At 41.1% G+C, this 19,348-nt stretch overlaps 1 protein-coding gene across 2 annotated transcripts; it reads left to right on the top strand.

Moving 5' to 3' along the window:
• Window positions 1–5,521: 5,521 nt before the first annotated feature.
• Window positions 5,522–17,015, top strand: RTL3 (retrotransposon Gag like 3). Of its 2 annotated transcripts, none has more exons than XM_060001601.2 (2): window positions 5,522–5,604; window positions 14,377–17,015. In XM_060001601.2, the coding sequence occupies exon 2, from the start codon at window positions 14,581–14,583 to the stop codon at window positions 16,108–16,110; it is 1,530 nt and encodes a 509-aa protein (XP_059857584.1). In that variant the 5' UTR covers window positions 5,522–5,604; window positions 14,377–14,580; the 3' UTR covers window positions 16,111–17,015. The 2 variants fall into 2 exon arrangements, with proteins under 2 accessions (XP_059857584.1, XP_059857583.1); XM_060001600.2 differs by lacking the exon at window positions 5,522–5,604 and adding an exon at window positions 13,687–13,777.
• The last annotated feature ends 2,333 nt before the right edge of the window (window positions 17,016–19,348 follow it).

Genomic DNA, 19,348 nt, shown 5'->3' on the forward strand with positions numbered 1-19,348 from the left:
GTAATATATCTGGATTTTAGCAAATCATTTTACAGAGTCTCTCATATCCTTGTGGACAAAATGATGAAATGTGGGATGAATCATAGGACAGTTAAACGTGGAGCATTTTAAACATATGTACCCATGAACTGCTGATGAATGTTTCTATGAGCAAGGAGAGGCTAGCTGTACCACATTGAGCACTTCCCAGACCATAATATTGGAGCAGAAATAAATGGTCACAGAAGAGTGCCAGGATGATGAGGGGTAGTCAAAAGCATATTGTATGAGAAACAGTTAAAGGAATTGTGGCTATTTCACCTGGAGAAGATTTATGGAGAATATCAGTGCGGTCTTCACAAACTTGAAGGGCTATTATATTGAAAATTAGAACTTAATCAGTGTGGCTGCAAAAGGCAGGATAAAGACTAAGGGGTGAAAATTTCAGTGAGATACATTTGAACTCAACAAAAGGAAGAATTTTCTGGTAGTAAAACAGAAAAATGAGCTGTCTGGAATATGATGAGTTCCTTGTCCTGTAGGGACTTGAGTCTGGACTGGATGAGTATCAAAGATGAAGAAGATGTTTTGGAGTGAGAGACTGGATTAGGTGGCCTTCAAAGCTTCCCTAATTCTTAGAGTATATGGGTCATTAACTTATTCATTCATTCCACAAATATTTCTTGAGTTCCTACTAAGTGCCAGGCACGATTCTAGGCACTAGAGAAACAGTAGAGAATAAGACAAATTTCCTGTCCTAATGAGGTCATCTTCTATTAGAAGAAATAGGCAATAAGTGAGAAGACAACTAAATACTTAAGATAATGTCAGATAATGAAAATGTCAGAAAGAAAATTACATCTTTGCATCATTTGCTCCTTACAATCACTGGAACTGAGATCTTTTGATTTAGAGATGAGTACTCTGCCCACTAAACTTATTTATCCAAAGAGTTAAGGCCTGGGATTTGTCAGACCAGATTGGGAGAGAGAAACTAACATTGGTGATTCCCTTTAAAGTATATTACAGGATTCTCATAAAAGGTGGAATTAACAGTATGAGATTCATAGTCAGTGAAAAATTATGTTTCTTGACACCAGAAGAACATGGCTTTAGAAATCATAATGTAAATAATGAGGACAATGTATGTTAGTTCATGCCCTTCAATCACTGTTATAAATGATCGTTTCACCGACATTGTGTGGAACAGAGAACAAAACAGGTGAGGCCCACCTGAGCATGCAAATGAATGATGCTATCAGGTCAATCATAGGCAAAAATCATTAAGTAAGCAGCTTTTTGGCTGCTTTTTGGTGCAGAGATAATAAAGGATCTCTTTACCAGACCCTTAAAGTCACACCACAAACTCTATGTGGCAAGCCTCTACATTTTTAATAAATCTGCCTCAGAAACCATGCTCCAGGTCAGCAAATGTCCATACTGAAGACAGAGGTAGCAAAATTGCAACCTACAAAATTGAATGTAATATAGTCAGATATATGTCTACTTGTGACAACCACCCTCCTACCCTGATACTTAGACAAGATAGAGGCATTTTAGATGTAAAAAGGCAAACAAATGAAAGGACTTTCTCAGGGAAGCAAATTAGACCAAAAGTAAACTCTAAAATGAATTGAAAACAGCTACCCGCTCTGGCCCAGTCAGAGAAATGCAAAGCAGATCCTAAGTCCCACTGGTCACCCCTACTCCCCTGGGTGGTGAGTCAAAGTGAAACATCACCTGATGCAGAAAACAAAGCCAAATTTAGTCTAGCCTAAAGAGGCATTGCCAAAAAAGGAAGAGGTAAAACAAATAGCCAGATGAATTTTCAAAAAGACAAACAACCAAACCAAATAAACAAATACAAAAGATCATTTAAAAGGTTAATAGCAAATTTCCCATTTCTGATTGAGACAGAGGAATGGGGAGCCACATGGGGTGCATTGTCCTGCCTGCCAAACCCTTTAGTACTCATGTAGGTCACCCTGAGGTCAGGCCACTTACAAGTGATGATTTCTGGGGAGGGAAAAGAGTAGGCAAGACTCATGTCTTCAGGCTGTGGATATTGTTTTCAACTCCTAATTCCTTAGCACTTAGGTAGAGTAACAACTGCTCACTGTTGACTCCATATTTGTATAGCACAGAAAGCTGACCTTAGTAGGGGCATTCGAATGAAGCTTTGGAGATGACTCTCCACAGGACTGGTCTTGTGTAATCTGCAGAATGCAACCATGTTTACTCTCCTCCCCCAGCTTCTGAGGCCTTTTACTCCTTCTAGTGGCTCCTTCCCTTCAATCCATTGCCCTCCCACAGAAATGTCAGTGACTTCAAAGAATTCCCCACCCAAGGACCTGTCTTCTAGGCCTTAGTATAAAAAGCTGTAATAGTTTCCTGGGGTTGCCATAACATAAAAAAATGGAAAAATTCATTTTCTGAAAGTTCTAGAGACCAGAAGTCCAAAATCAAAGTGTCAACAGGGCCATGCCCCCTCTGAAGGCTCTAGGGAGAAATCCTTCCTTACCTCTTCAAGTTTCTGGTGGCTCCTGACACTTTTTGCTTTGACAGTGCTTCGCTCCAATCTCTTCCTCCGTCTTCACATCACCTTCATCCCTGTGTGTCTCTGTATCTTCACATGGTCTTCTTATGAGGACAGCAGTCACTGGATTAAGGGTTCCCCCCTTAATCCACTTAAACATTGTGCTGAGGGCAGTCCCTGCCACCAGTTTTTTGGAATCTAGAGTGAGTTAAGTATTTTGACCATCAGTTCATACCATACTAGTCTTCAAATAATCTAGCTAACTTGATGATATTTGTCCTGTCCTTCTTGAGCACCTTTGGAAAAGCATTAGAATTAATCTTTCTTTAAAACCAACATTCTTTGAATAGTCAATTCCCTACCACTACTCCCCATACATACACATCTCCCCACCAACCACAAGCATATTTCTAAGCAAGCTAGAAAATAAATCTTTGCTCCGAATGTTTTTTTGGGGTTTGAGTTCCTTCTCCTCTCCTCACCCCAACCAAACACCAACAAATTAACTCATTCAGAATGGGATTTAAAAGTGCCAGACAGAGGGCTTCCCTGGTGGTGCAGTGGTTGGCAGTCCGCCTGCCGATGCAGGGGAAGCAGGTTCGTGCCCTGGTCCGGGAAGATCCCACATGCCGCGGAGCGGCTGGGCCCGTGAGCCATGGCCACTGAGCCTGCGCGTCCGGAGCCTGTGCTCCGCAATGGGAGAGGCCACAACAGTGAGAGGCCCCGCGTACCGCAAAAAAAAAAAAAAAAAAAAAGTGCCAGACAGAGAAAGGAACAGAAGTCCCCATATCTGACTCCTTCGTAAAGTTTTCAGTACTTGCTAAACTATACATCGCAAAGCTCCACCTCTAGAAATTCTGGAACTGTTGACCTTGCTGTGACCTGGGAATTGCTTTTAAGGAAAAATCTCAGATTATTCTGATGCCAGCTTTTGAGGACTAGGTTTTGAGAACCACTAAACACCACTGTTTTATGAGTATCTTGCTAAAAATGCAATATACAATTCATATACTGTACAATGCACAAATCTTCAGTGACGTTTTACATATTCATACACCCATGTGACCACTACCCAGATCAATATATGAAATGTTGCTATCACCCATACTCAGAAAGTTCCCTTGTGCTTCTTCCCAGTCAATACCCACTCATGCCCAGAGGTAACTACTATTCAGACTTATAGAACTATTGATTAAATTTCCCTGCTTTTGAACTTCAAAAAATGGTACCATTTACTCTTTTGTTTCTGGCTTCTTTCACTCAAGATGTTTTTGAGATCCATCCATGTTCTCATGTATATCAGTATGTTTTTTAACTTCCTGTAGAATCACTGAATGTTGAAGCTTGAAGGGACTTTAACGATCAGGATTAAAGCTCTGGCTCAAATGTCTATAAGGAACCAGGCAGAGAAAGTTTAAGAGTAAAGCAAGTAGATGTAATGGAGTAGGGAGTGTTAGGAACTGCAGAAAACTAGAGTGTGTTCTCCAGCTAAGGAAGCAACCAATATTTACTCAGCTCCTATTGGTTGTTGCTATATGGGAATATGGGCTTAACATAGATCTATTTTTCAAGGTAACTTGGAAAACTGGACTGTTGTATAGGATCTCCTGATTTTTAATCAACTTTAAAATAAGTACAGATCAATCAAAACATATCTGCAGGCCACCTCTAGACCAGAGATGGTTAGTTTGCAATCTCTGACTAGTCTAACCTCCTTACTTTCAGATAAGGAAAAAAGGCTCAGAAAGGAAGATACTCATTCACAGACACACAGAAAGTTGGGGACAGAGCTGAAGCAGCCTAGTATAATAGTTTAAATTGCTTAGAGCACAGAGTATGAAGACAAATGGCTTGAGATGTAATCCCATCTCCACCATTTACCAGGTCTGTGGCCCCTTAGCACATTATTTAGCCTTTATGAGCCTCAGTCTTTAATCCTGTGAGATGGAAGGGGGAAATGCCTTTCCTGTAGGGTTGTTGTGGTTGTTGTTATACTAACTTAATTGAATGAGTTAATATAAAGTTAATATAAGCAAAAAGTATAGTATAGTATAGTGCCTAGTGCATAGTAAATGCTAGAGAAGTGTTTGCTATTGTTGTTGCTGTTGTAGTGGTTGCTGCAGCTATTATTTCCATGGAAAATGTATGGGAACAGTAATATTATCTTTTATGTCTGAGAAGTTAGTTTCTTCAGGAAAAGTTATGATACCAGGACATTTATAAATTTTCAAGCTTGATGAAACACAGCATTGAAAGGGGTCATTAATGCCAAATGCGCAATTAATCAAAATATTTTCAAGCGATTTTTACCCCAAGAATGAAAGATATAGCTGCCTATAGAAGAAAACTGATGTTAAAATTGGCGTGCCTAATGTGTAAAAAATAGTCTCCAATTTTTTTAAAAGTTGGACTTTGTTAACCAAAGAAGTAGTTTTTATCAAACTTTAAGATGATACATACAAGAAGTTTGTCAGAAATGCATCTCTTTTACCTATTACTATAAAAGCTGTGGGGGATTTAAAAAGTGTAATCCTAATACCAGTTTCTATTTTGTAGTGCTTTGGAGTTTTTGAAAGCTTCTTTCACAAATATTAGAAACCTAGATTGTTAGAACTAGAAGGCATTTAGGAAATCATACAACACCTCTCATTTTCTAGATGAGGAGAGATTGCTACCTACCCAGGATCATGTGGCAGGACAAGAATCTGGCTCCTCTGACTAACCAGAGAAAACTAAGACAAGATATAATTAGATTCCAAATGAGAACTGCCATCAGTGTTGGCTGCATTTGCAACAGGAAGTGTGGGCTAGGGAAATCAGGTAAGGCTCTTAGGAGGAGGCAGCTTCTGAACTGGGCCTAGAAAGAAGGGTTAAATTTTTAAACTTGGAAAGTCAGTCAGAGGGCATAGACCTGTAAACAAAGTCTGACTGAGTGTGCCACGTGAGTAGCACAACGTAGAGACTAACATGGTTAGTAAGGCATGAGTAAGGGAAAAGGGAAACACTGCTGGAGAGGTGGGATAGAACTGCATCTTACAGGGCTTTGAATGCCAAATCAAGAAACTTGGACATGAGGCCACAGCCAGATGGTAAGCCTCCTTTTTATTTCTTCATTAAAAAAAAATGTGTGCTCTCATGTTGTGTTCTTACCACACACACACACACACAAGACACAAAGCAGCTCTGGGAGATGTTGGATATGTCTATTACCTTGATTATGGTAATGGTATCACAGGTGTTTGCTTATGTCCAAACTTATCAAATAGTACACAAAACATATGTGCAATTTTAGATATCAACTATACCTCAATAAAGCTATTTTTTAAAAAAAGAAGAAATGTATGCTCATATTTCAAAAATAACTCAAATGCTACAGAAAAATGTAAAATGAAAACTAAAAGTCCTCTCCACTCCCCCTACTCAGAGTCACTTATGATTTACAGTTTCTTATGAAACTTGCCAGAAATGTTCCCCCATGGAGTTATTTTTAAATAACAATCTTTATTTTTCAAACTGTGCTATCTACTGCAGTCATCCTGATGTAGCACAGTGACTAGATTGCACCATATCTGGCTTACACAAATGTTGAAAGCAAAAAGTGCCTCAGAAGTACAACCCTGCTTGCTTAAAGGCAGCTGAAAAAAGAAATCACGAAGCTCTCTCAAAAAATCAAGAAAACCAAAATGCCTTTTCAGCTCTTGACAAATAATTCATCAGTGTAATCTTTCCCATTTTCACATGCTGTTGGACCATGCTCTGCTGGCATACATAAAGAAAATACAAATGTCCCAGGAATCTGATGTGACTCCTTGCTAATGATATTTTCTGCTTCAGTCTTTTAGCCAAGAAATAATCAGAGAATAAGAGGGGAGCTATTTTTCTGTCAGGGATATATACAAATAACACAGTTTTAGATAATCCAGCTGTGCTAGAAAAATCAAATACAGCAGTGACAAGAACAAAATCATGGCATAAATGGAATGGAAGAAGATGAGGAAATGGAATTTGGTTATGTAAATATGCTCCAAGAAGAAATAATTGAAATGAAATATCTAAACCAAGAGGTCCATGCTGGGGTTAACATGAGACAGTCTTGCTTGTTTAATACCTGACTTGGAGGAGGAGGGGAATTGAACCATTCTGAACATGGAGTACATCACAGGCAGAATTACGGGGTATTGAGAAAACACACATTAAAAAGTTCTTGGAAATGTTGAGATAAAATCATAGTCAAGCTCTATCAGGTATTCCTGGGTGGAGAGGGGAGATAGCTAATGGGTGTCAGTAGTTCAGTAAATTAAGAAAATATATAGGGCAGTTAAAAATTCAAGACCACACATTTCTTGACCTAGTATATATACAACATTTGCTTTTTACTGTCATCTCTGCTACATGGCAACTTTCTCTTTAAGTAGCTATGTATCACATTATATGTCTGTGAACTTACATACTTCCTTCACATACCCCAGGCTTCATCCAAACTGAACTGCTGCTTGTCCATTCATAAGCTATAACTGCTAAACTCTGTGCCTTTATTTTCACTATTTCCTCCAATAGGAATGTCCATTTCTTCATCCATTTTAATTTCACCCCCATAGTGGGATGATCAAATCTTATCCCTTTTTCAAAGCCCAACTCAAAAGCTCAGCTAAAAAATCACCTCTTCTACTAAGTCTTCCCAGATTCTACCCCTCACTCCTCTCCACCCACCCCACCCAGTCACAATCTTTCTCTTTTCCACCTTCATTACACATTACCTGTATTTCTTACAGGGCATTTAACACTAGGAGATTTCTACACTACTAATACTAATGTACATATTTTGCCTGCATACTGGCCTGTAAACTATTTGAGAAAAAACTTCAAGTGGATTCATCTTTGTATTCCTCACCCAGAATACATACTTCAAACACACACACACACACACACACACACAACTGCAACACAGTGCCTTTAACCACCTGAATGGTCAATAAATATTTGTGGAACAGTTGTGTTAATTATGGTTGGTTTATATACAAAAATTTGTGAGGAATTTTGTTTGAATGCACTAGGTAAGCTGATATAGAAAATCGGTGGCAATCCCTTTTACTATCAATATGATTTTTATCATCAGCTACAACTCAACAAATGCCTATTGTTAAGTATTAACATTATTTCTAATCATCACAGCAACTCAGTAATGACCTATTATTATCCCCTACTTTCAGATGAGGAGAATGAGTCTCAGAGAATTTAAGTAATTTGGCCAAGATCACACAGCTAGTAAAGAGCAGAGCTGGGAACTGAACCTTAACCTGCCTTACTTCAAAACTTGCACTCTTTCCATTAGCACATTGTTTCAAAGCACTTTCACAACTATTATCTCATTTGTACTTCACAGTAAAAATATTGGGTTGTCAGGGTTGATGTTCTCCCTCCTCAGTACACCATTCACAGCTGCATCTCCCATCACTACACTCGGACATTCCTCTCTAGTCCTACTGAGAGTCTACCACCACCCCTTTAACAGTCTGCAACCCTATAAAGACCATACCACCACCACTGCCTGAATAAGACTTTTAGAGGTGCTTAGGTAAGTCTAATCATTAAAAGATAGTCTCCTATCATGTGATTTTTAAAATGCTAAACCATAAAATTATTCTCTAAAGGGAACCCTCCTACACTGTTGGTTGGAATGTAAATTGATACAGCCACAATTTGTCTGGAGGATGAACAGAAAGAAGGGGAACCAATGAGAGACTAGCTGTAGCTGTTTGGACAGGCACATGTCACTCTAATTTTTGATTGGTACAAAACTTTTGATACAGCCACTATGCAGGAGAACAGTATGGAGGTTACTTAAAAAACTAAAAGTAGAACTACTATATGACCAAGCAGTCCCACTACTGGGCATATACCCTGAGAAAACCATAATTCAAAAAGAGTCATGGGGCTTCCCTGGTGGCGCAGTGGTTAAGAATCCGCCTGCCAGCGCAGGGGACATGGGTTTGAGCCCTGGTCCAGGAAGATCTCACATGCCGCAGAGCAATGAAGCCCATGTGCCACAACTACTGAGCCTGCACACCCGAGAGCCCGTGCTGTACAACAAGAGAAGCCACCACAATAAGAAGCCTATGCACCGCAACGAAGAGTAGCGCCCTGCTCGCCACAACTAGAGAAAGCCCACGCATAGCAACGGAGACCCAGCGCAGCCAAAAATAACTTAATTAATTAATTATTTTTTTTTAAAAAGAGTCACGTACCACAGTGTTCATCGCAGCACTATTTACAATTGTCAGGACATGGATGCAACCTAAACGCCCATTTACAGATGAATGGATAAAGAAGATGTGGCACAGATATACAATGGAATATTAATCAGCCATAAAAAGAAACAAAATTGAGTTATTTGTAATGAGGTGGGTAGACCTAGAGTCTGTCATACAGAGTGAAGTAAGTCAGAAAGAGAGAGACAAATACCATATGCTAACACATATATATGGAATTTAAGAAAAAACAATGTCATGAAGAACCTAAGTGTAAGACAGGAATAAAGACACAGACCTACTAGATAATGGACTTGAGGATATGGGGAGGGGGAAGGGTGAGCTGTCACAAAGTGAGAGAGTGGCATGGACATATATACACTACCAAACATAAGGTAGATAGCTAGTGAGAAGCAGCCGCATAGCACAGGGAGATCAGCTCGGTGCTTTGTGACTGCCTGGAGGGGTGGGATAGGGAGGGTGGGAGGGAGGGAGACAAAAGAGGGAAGAGAAATGGGAACATATGTATATGTATAACTGATTCACTTTGTTATAAAGCAGAAACTAACACACCATTGTAAAGCAATTATACCCCAATAAAAATGTTAAAAAAAAGAAGACGTGGCACATATATACAATGGAATATTACTCAGCCATAAAAAGGAACGAAATTAAGTTACTTGTAGCAAGGTGGATGCAACTAGAGTCTGTCGTACAGAGTGAAATAAGTCAGAAAGAGAAAAACAAATACCGTATGCTAACGCACATATATGGAATCTATAAAAACGGTACTGATGAACCTCGTGGCAGGGCAGGAATAAAGATGCAGATGTAGAGAATGGACTTGAGGACACTGCGATGTGGGGGATGGGGAAGCTGGGACGAAGTTGGAGAGTATCATTGACATATATACACTACCAAATGTAAAATAGATGGCTAGTGGGAAGCTGCTGCATAGCACAGGGAGATCAGCTTGATGCTTTGTGACCACCTAGAGGGGTGGGATAGGGAGAATGGGAAGGAGGCTCAAGAGGGAGGGAATATGGAGATATACATATACACAGAGCTGATTCACTTTGTTGTACAACAGAAACTAACACAACATTGTAAAGCAATTATACTCCAATAAAGATATTAAAAAATAAAAAATAATTAAATTAAATTAAATGTTCTCTTTAACTGACCAAAATGTACATATGCTGTTTTTTGAGCATTTTTCTAGATTTTCTGTGATCTTTCCTTCTCTCCTCCCCTCCCCCTCTCCCTCTGCTTTCCTTCTCACCTCTGTTTCCCCCTCCCTCTCCCTTTCCCTCTGTCTGTTCTGCCATGCTGATGCCATAAGCTTGGATTTGTCTGCTTTCTGGGTGAACAAGCATTGGAAAATCCCAGAGAGTAGGGTTCCAGGAAGTAAAGGAGAGGACAAGATCTCTATAAGAGGGACATCCCCAAGAGTGGGGTTATAGCAAAGGCCCCTTATTCCACTGGTAGGCTGTGATGGTGGTTACTTCAGCCCTTAGCTAGGGCAGCCTGGTCAGCACATTGCCAGGATTCAATGAAGCCAGAGCATTGAAATCATTAAGCAAATTTGCTAATGCTAGAAGCCATATTGGGCCAGCCTTATAAGGAAAAAATATATATATAGGGCCACCTGAGTGGTGTGATCTAAAGGATGTCAAAATGATATCTCTGTCTCAGGATATCTCTCCCAACAGTAGGGTTTTGAAGGGACTGCAGCCTTTCAGAATACCCTATGAAAATGCAAACACCCCAATAAAGTTCCTTTTAGAGCTCAGTAAGGATTCATTTTCCCAAAATGATAGCTGATCAAGGGAAAAGGCCACCTAAGTATGCAAAGGAAAAGAAATAAAATGAGAAGATGGTAAATACCATAAAAAGAGACGAAGGGGTGACAAATTTTGACTCCAGAGTTGTACTGGGGTAGACTCTATTCCTATTCCATTGCCAGGTGCTTTGGATCCCAGTCACATGAGTAAGGAGAATTCTTAGAAAGCTTTCCAACTTCTAAAGGAATTGAGAATTCCTGTTGCCCCAATGCTGTATAGTCTTGATACAAGAAAAGTTTCAACCTGTACTAAGAACATAGTGGGTTAAACTTAAAATGCTGCAAGCCTCTAACCATAGGAATAACATGTTGAACAAAACAGACACCAACGTGGGACTGCCCTCAAGGGGTAGCTGGGCATTGTGCCAGAGGTCTGTGAGGTAACCTGTCCTGTTCACTCTTTCAGGCTGGAAGAGGGATGGGTAGGAGCTTGAGTTGCTTGAAGATGCAGCCTAGCCATCTTTGAGAAGACCCCAGTAGAAACCGAAAATGTTTCAGATTGTACATTGCCAACAAAATTATGATTCTTAGTGCAATGTACAAAGTAGAATTTCATCTTATTCAAACTTTCCCTTCCCTTTCTCCCTAAGTTAACAATTAACATATGTAACTTATTAACATAACTGAGCATAACTGTGCAGTCTTTATATCTGTTAAATGGACATTTGTCTTTTTTCCATAAAAATTCATTTGCCAGTTTTTTTAAAAAAAAACCTCATTTACTTAAAATATTTTCATAACCATTCTAAATCTCCATAATTTCCATCATGTTGTGAATGTAAGGAGAAGAACTAAAGTATAGTGGAAACATGATGAGAGTTTGGATGTAATTACTTTTCTATTCTTACTTGACTAATTCAGGATATTAAAATTACTCTAGGCATTTTGACAAAAGTAAGTGTAGCTCTTCTTTCCACTCAAAATAGAATAATTCTCTATGTTTAGACAGTTTGGAACTTGTACTTAAGGACTTTGAATGTGGTCTTTGCTCTTTAGCAGGGGTGGTGGAGAGGTCCATGCATTTGCCCACTGAATAAATATGTCCGTAAGCAAGGCACTATTCAGTGCTTTAGTCCATGGACTTTTTAAACATCTCTCTTGGCTGCTCCACAATCTCTTTGTTAATCATCTCATCTTCATGCTCAGGTGCCTCCAGTTCTAATTCTAGAGCATTATTTGGTAAACTAAATCATCCATAACCCAGCCAGGAAGAAAAGAATAGCTCCCGAGTGGTGAAAATCAAGCTGTAAAATCCATGCACTGTAAATTTCTTCATATGAGAGCCCCTGTTCAGCCCTTACACAATTCTAGCAAGTTGAACTCTCTAGTTTCTCAATTCACAGATGCTTAAAAAGAATAAATTAAAATGATGTTTCTGCTGCTATAGCTGCTTATCATCATAGTCAACCTTCACTGGGTATTACTAGCTGCTAGACACTGTGCTAAGCCTTTTAAATGTATTATTTCGTTAAATCTTTGCAAAGACTCTATAAAGTTAAGTACCACTAATAGCTCCATTTTACAGTTTTATAAGCTGAATTTTATTTTTTTAATTTAAATTTTTTATATAAGCTGGATTTTAGACTAAATTTTAGAAGAACTAAATAATTTGCCAAATTTGCCTATACTTAGTATAGAAAGGTATATAGTTAACAGCGTGGAGGGCTATATGACAGTTTGATAGCAAAAGAGTAGAAAAATACAAAGTGAAAAAAAATTACAAGAAGTTGGAAAGTATAGCAATTTGGAGGTATTTAATTTGGAGACTGGCCACTTTATACCTCTCAATAGCTTTCAGAAGGCAACATGGTGTTAAACACAGTAAAGGAGCTGGTTTGTATAAGTATGAGCCCAAACCATTAAAAAATAAATCAAATTACACTCAAAATAATCTACTTAAGAATGGAGAAATAAGTGTAATGCATTCTATAAATATTTCTCAGAATTTTTTTAATTGGTAAGGTAAATATCAACTGTGTGTTTTGGATTCTCAAAGGGAAGGCTCCAGTTATCTAAAAAATTCACATAACCAGAACACATTATTTCCTGATGATGGTGGTATTTTTATGTGTGTTGTGTTTCTAAAGAATAAAACATCAAAAGGAAGGGAGGTAATATCATTTGATTTGCAAAAGGTTTTACTTTTCTTTTCAAAGTCTCTGCATTAAGGTTCAGCTTGTCCAGTCTGTCAGTTTGCTGTGGTTTGGGCATATTCCATCACCAGGGTTTATCCCATTATGCTGATTAATGTAGAACTGACCATTTTTAAAGGAGACTTTGGACCATGAATAACCTGATGTGTGATTTGATTTGGCCAGAGACAGTTCCCAACCGCACTCCTTACTAGGACAAAAATGAGTCTTACCTAAAATGGCCACATGGCCCATGCCCAGGGCGTGACTGTGATTTGTCATGAGAAGAGAAGGTGAGGTCTTGAGCAAGGTCACTTCTCAAGAGGTCAGCCCTTAGTGGGATACCTGGGTGCTGCCTAGAACACCTGAGTGGCTCAGGGAAGGATGGGAACCCTGGGCCAAGACATTCAGAATGAGCCAGGGACCCTGCAAGACTGTTACAAGTACCTTTCAACAAAGTTGAACTCCTCTAAAATCTTATCCTATTATACTTTGTCTAGATCTGTCCATGGTAAAATTCCCAAGAAAACATTGCAGGGAGGGACCCTAGGGACTGAGTAGGTGGGTGGGGGAAGGGACTAAGGTGCTGCAGGCTGCTCTCTGAGTAAGAATTAAACAAACAGCCCAGTGTGGATAGAGTGATGGGAGGTTACATTAGACGGACATAAAAAATAAAGTCCCAAACCACTGTGGTCATTCAGAAATGTTTGCAACTTTTCACAAGGGCAGTGGCATTACTCCCAATTTCCTGGCCAAATATTTATTAAAGTAACCAAGGGCTGAGTACATGAGGCAGCCTCACATGGGCGCAACATCCTACTTTCCTTGCTGCGCTAAACTGAGAGGTACTGTCAAAAAAAACTCTTCCACACTCGAAATAGCTACGCTAGAGAGGAGAGTTGGAACGTGTTCTGGGAGTGGGTGTGTTTGTTTGAGTTCAGTGTATGCAGAAAAGGCAAGTCTCCACAGTCATTCACACACTTCCCTTCTCAGCGATGGGTACGCAGACAGCCGAGCTCCTGGACTAAGTCTCTGAATGGTAATGTACATTTATAAAGATTATTTTCTTAACTATTTTGAGGCATTTTATAAATAATGTGCATGTGTCTGCTGAGCGCATATATATATTTTGTCAACTTTTGCTTGTTTTCTCCTGAGGCTGGCCTTGTGTGGTTACTTATGTGGTATGATTTCTGAGGTGTCAGAAAGAGCTCCCCCCTACCTCCTACCCCAGCCACCCAAAAATATCTCTTGGGTTGGCCCACCACAGAACTTAAAATCCCCACATTGCTCAAACATTTGATTTAGTCATTGAAAGCAGCTGTTAAAATCCAAGTGTTACATTGGGATATTAGGCAGACATTAGAAATTAAAGACTATATAAAACAGGAAAAAATATGGAGAAATTGCTTCTAATATAATGCTCACTTTCAAAAGAAGAATGCAAAATAAATACACAGATTTGGTCAGATGCTGTTCTTAAAATGTCATGGGGTCAGAGCCAGCATATATGACCCAGTTCATGAATATGAGCCTATAGTAAAAGAAATCCAGCACTGCTGGGCAAGTTTTATCATGATTTATTTTGAATGAGTGCTTTCCACAGTTTCTGATCCTCAGATCCCACTCTCTTCACAGTGTATCTGACACCTCTCTTTGCTGAGTTCCGGGGGCTCACAGTGACCTCCTGTTAATCAACCTTGGTGGGGCCCAAATCCCCACTTTCTGGAAAACTCAAGGAGCCTGACATCTGCCTGTGAGGAGCTTTTAGAAAGACCTCACAAGTGCTCACCCACTCTCTCTTGGCAGCAAACTGCCAAACCAAGTCCATTTCCTCAAAAGATGGTGGAGGACTTAGCAGCCTCCTATATTGCTCTGAAATTGGAGAATGAAATTCTGCAGGCTCAAGTGCAGCGGCTGATGGAGGAAAATGCTGCCTTGCAGTCCCAGATCCCAGAGCTCCAGAAGCCTCAAGCAGCCAAAGAGGATGAACCACTCCAGAAGCACTCAGAGGCCCAGGAGACCCAGAGACCCCCAGAGACCCTGGATTTCCCAGCAGCCTTGGAACCCCAAGAGCCCCCAGAGGTCAAGGAGCCCCAGAAGCCAAGAGAGTCTCAGGACCTCCCATCCTGGGAGCCCTCAGCAGCCCAGGAGCCCCAGAAATCCTTGGAGCCCCCAGCAGATCCAGAGTCCCTGGAGCCCCCAGCAACCCAGTATCCCCAGGCACCTCCAATGGTCCACGAGCTCGCAGGAGCCTGGGAATCCCATAAGCCCTCAGAGGCCAAGGAGCCTCAGAAGCTCCCAATGGCCCAGAAGCCCACAGAATTCAAGGAGGTTCAGGAGCCTCCAGATACCCAGGATGCCCCAGCAGGCCCTGGGACCCAGAATTCAGAGCTCCAGGATCCCCCAAATGCTCAGGAGCTCCAGGAGGCACCAAAATGCCAGGACACTTCAACTCACCTGGAGTCCCTTGAGTTTCTTGCCCCCCAGGAGCTCCAGGATCCTTCAGATGTCCAGGAGTTCCTAGGACTCTTAACAGCCAAGGAGTCCCTGGACAGCCTAACAGCTGCTGAAACATCAGCAGCTTCAGAGTTTCCACAGTCTTCCAATGGGTTAGAGGCTGAAGCTTTCCCTCTAGAATACCCTTTAGCCTTCAATGGGGATGCCCAGAAGCTTCCTGAGTTTCTGGTTCAATTGAATAGCTACATGAGAGTCAGAGGGCACCTGTATCCCACCGAAGCAGCTCTGGTAAGCTTTGTTGGCAACTGCTTCTCAGGTGAAGCAGGAAAGTGGTTCCAGCCCTTAGTAGATATCCAAAGTCCCTTGCTGGAGCAATTTGAAAGTTTCATACAAGTGCTCCAGGATACTTTTGACAATCCAGAAAACATGGAAGATGCCAACCACCGCATCCGTAAGCTCTGCCAAGGGGAGGACCATGTCCACCAGTATGCGACCCACTTCCACATCATTGCTCAAGAGCTAAACTGGGATGAAAGCACTCTCTGCATCCAATTTCAGGAAGGGCTTGCCAGTTCTATACGAGATGAACTGTCTCACACAAACCCAGCCACCAACCTATCTGACCTGATTACCCAATGCATCACACTAGAAGAGAAGTTAAGTGGTAAGCCTGATCTAAGTCCACAAGAGGCAAGTCCATCTCAGGAGAAAGCTGGGTTTGATAGTCCACCAGCTGAAAACCATCCTGTGCAGGCTTCAAGCAATCGCCCACACCTCAGTGAAGCCGAACGAGCCCGCCGCCGTGAAGGCCACTTGTGCCTCTACTGTGGTTATCCTGGTCATTTCGCCAGAAATTGCCCTGTCAAGCCTCATCGTGCCCAGCAGGCGGGAAACATCGAGGCCCGGCGGTAAGGGGGAACCCGGGCGGGCCAATCTACAAATATGCCTCCCCCTCACTTCCAATATCTATGTCTCGTACTCTATGGCTTACTGTTGAAATCCGACTGGGAAGACGACAGTTTTTCGAGCAAGCTATGGTGGATTCAGGCTCCTACAGAAACAGCATTGACCATTCTGTGGTTCTTCGAGAGAAGCTGCCCATCCGCAATAACATCTTTCCTCTGATGCTCGAAACCGTAGATGGCCGTCCATTGATTAATGGACCCATAACCAAGGAAACACCACCTGTTGAAGTTAAAATTGGAAACCACGTTGAAGAGCTCCAGTTTGACATTATTCATGCGCCAAGGTACCCTCTGATTCTTGGAATCCACTGGCTTGAAACACATGATCCTAACATCGAGTGGAGTACCCGCACTGTGTCCTTTCCATCCCGTTATTGTCACTACAATTGCTTCAGGCACAGGTGGAATAGAAGACGACGTGATGAAATAATTGCTGGGTAGATCCTATGTCCTAGTGACTGCTCCTAGCAACCTGTCTTCTGTTACCTCAGCTGTCATCAGCGTTTGCTGCTCCCGGAATCTTCCACTGAATCTCTGGCAATGAACTAAGGCTACCTGTACAACAACCCTGCCTCTCGGATCATGGACTTAACCTGACGACTTTGAGCTGCTTTTTTTTTCCGCCAACCCTGCATGCCCCCCTCTTTGAACCCTGCATTAATGTGGGGATGTTTTAATTACAATTTATACTAACAATATGCATGAGAGTAGATAATAGAAACTAACATTGAAAAAGTATAGTTGTTAGACCGATTTGATTTTTTCCTTATCAAGATTTTCTTTATCACAATTGCAACATCTTTTCAATAAAGAAAATAAATTTGCAAGTGATATTTTTTAAAATTCAATAAACATGGGCAACTTCTACTAGTGTTTTAATTCTTTATTGGATTAGCTGAGGGAAGAGAATAAGACAGAAGTAAGTTGGGAGGGAGGGAGGGAATTGGAAGAGTCTCAAAGCTTGAATATTCCAGGAGTAATGACAGGTCAGTGAGCAATGGGGTATAGGGAGATGGAGAAAGTAGGGGGCTGGTTGGAGTGGAGGGAGATTGAATGAGGTATGGAGGGATTAGAGAGAGGATAGAGGGAAAGTTGAGAAGAAGGTTTGGGGGAAATTGAAAGGAGGTTGAAAAGGGTTCAGGGGAGAGCTAGGGAGTGCTGAGGGCAGGCGTGTGAGGAGGGGTAAATTCCTACAAAAATAAAGGGTGCACTGACAGAGACACTGAGCAGCTTTGAAAGCAACCTTCTTGGACTTCATAAGTTAACCAAAGAAAGGCCCTGGAGAAGGTAATAAGACCCCTCAGTGACCCAGCTTTCCTGGTAAAGTGACAAGATCTTATTCCCTGCAGCAGGAAAATTTGCCCTAGAGCTTATGCATGTTAATCTGTTCTTGTCGGTGCACAGGAGTAGGGTGGAAGGAATCAGCTTTCAACACATGCAGATCATTAGTAGCCAACTGTACGTGCTCTGCTAGCCATGCTGCTTGCATGACACACAGGAAGAGTCAAGTCAAGGAACTTATGTTCTTATGGACCTGAGAGGGGCTATTGTCCTGACTTAAATCACACAAACAGACAAACTACAGGGTTGTAGGGGTGGATGGAGGGGGCTGGATCTCCAGGTCTCCAGGAATTTCCAGAGATATGAGGAGTATGTTTCCTCTGTGTTTCCAACTCTCCTTTGGGAGTCTTTTACTGAGGCCACTTGAAGGAGATTTTGCCTCTTACTTAGACAAATAATCAAATATATGATCATAACCCTAGAAGGAGATAGGTGAGGAACTTACCATTCATTGAGCCCCTAATATCTTCCAGCTACATCAGGCATATTATACTCATTAATTGTTTCCTTATTTCTCAGAACAACCCAGTGAAGTAGGTATGCTTGCTCCTATTTTATCAATGAGCAACCAGAGCTCCAGCAAATCTAGTTCACTTGCCCAAAGTCATAAGGCTAGCAAGTAGTGGAGGCCTTTTAGGCTTTTGGAGCCTCTGCCCTTTCCCCTATAGCATGCCAATATCCATAATGCGGTGTTGAGAAACAAACAATGTTGTGGCAGCAGAGACTGAAGTTAGATAACCTTAAAAAGTAGAGGAAAACTCAGAAGAAAAATTGCAGGGACCATTTGAAAAGTAATTCTGTTTCCCCAGTTCCCTTGATCTCACCCCAACCCCTTCACACCCCAAACTTCCCTTTGAACCTCTTGGAGAACCTCCTTTTTACTAGTGGTATTTTTTCATGAAAATTGGAAGTCCATGAGCAGTCATTTACCTGTAGGACATGTGCACTAACTAGCAGCATGTGTAACACCCCTTAGATTGTCTACCTAGCCACTTCCATTACCAATCCAAATCCTCTGCAGCCTTAAATTCTACATCTTCTAGTCTCACTGGCTTCCTCTTTCTTCCCTGAACAGTCTAACATATTTCTTCATTATATACCTCCTTGTGGTATGTGGGGACATTTCTTAGGTATATGTACTATATCTCCCCAACCTAACCCCCCCCACACACAAATACTTAGCCTGGGTGCAGAGACAGAATCTTCTACATGCCTACATTTAACAACATAGCCTAATACAGTGCCTGGTACATAAAAGTTCTCCAAAGTGACTGATTCAATGACACTGAATTATCGTTACCCAGAGAAGGGTGCTCATTTACACATCATGGGATTTTCTTATTTTTTTCTCCTACTCAATTGCTCATCTCTACCACCAAAACCCAACACTAGTTGTCAATGTAGAATTCAAGACAAAAAAGTTGTAAGCCTCTATAAAGGAAAAATACCTTTTATTTGTCAAACTACCTGAAGCTAGGAAGACCAACTGTGTTGGTTTCCCCAGGACTGAGAGGATTCATGGGACACAAGACTTTCTGTGTTAAAACTGGGACAGTTCTGGGAAAACTGGGACGGTTGGTCAACCTACCTGGGCTCTAAATTTTTCTATCTGGCTGCAGAGGCTTATTTAACTACAGTACATTTTTTTATTTCAGGAAAAGGATCAATTATTTAATCATAGAATCACAGAATTTATGAGTTGTAAAAGACTCAAGAAGTCTATTCCCTAAATTTTACAAATAAAGGAGCTGAGAAGACTCAGAGAAAGGAAAGTTACTTAACATAGCTCAGCATTACCTGGATCTCCTGACTCCAAATCCAGTGTTCTTTTCACCATAAGCTAC

This window comes from Delphinus delphis, chromosome X (assembly GCF_949987515.2).
Source record: "Delphinus delphis chromosome X, mDelDel1.2, whole genome shotgun sequence".
NCBI lineage: Eukaryota > Metazoa > Chordata > Mammalia > Artiodactyla > Delphinidae > Delphinus > Delphinus delphis.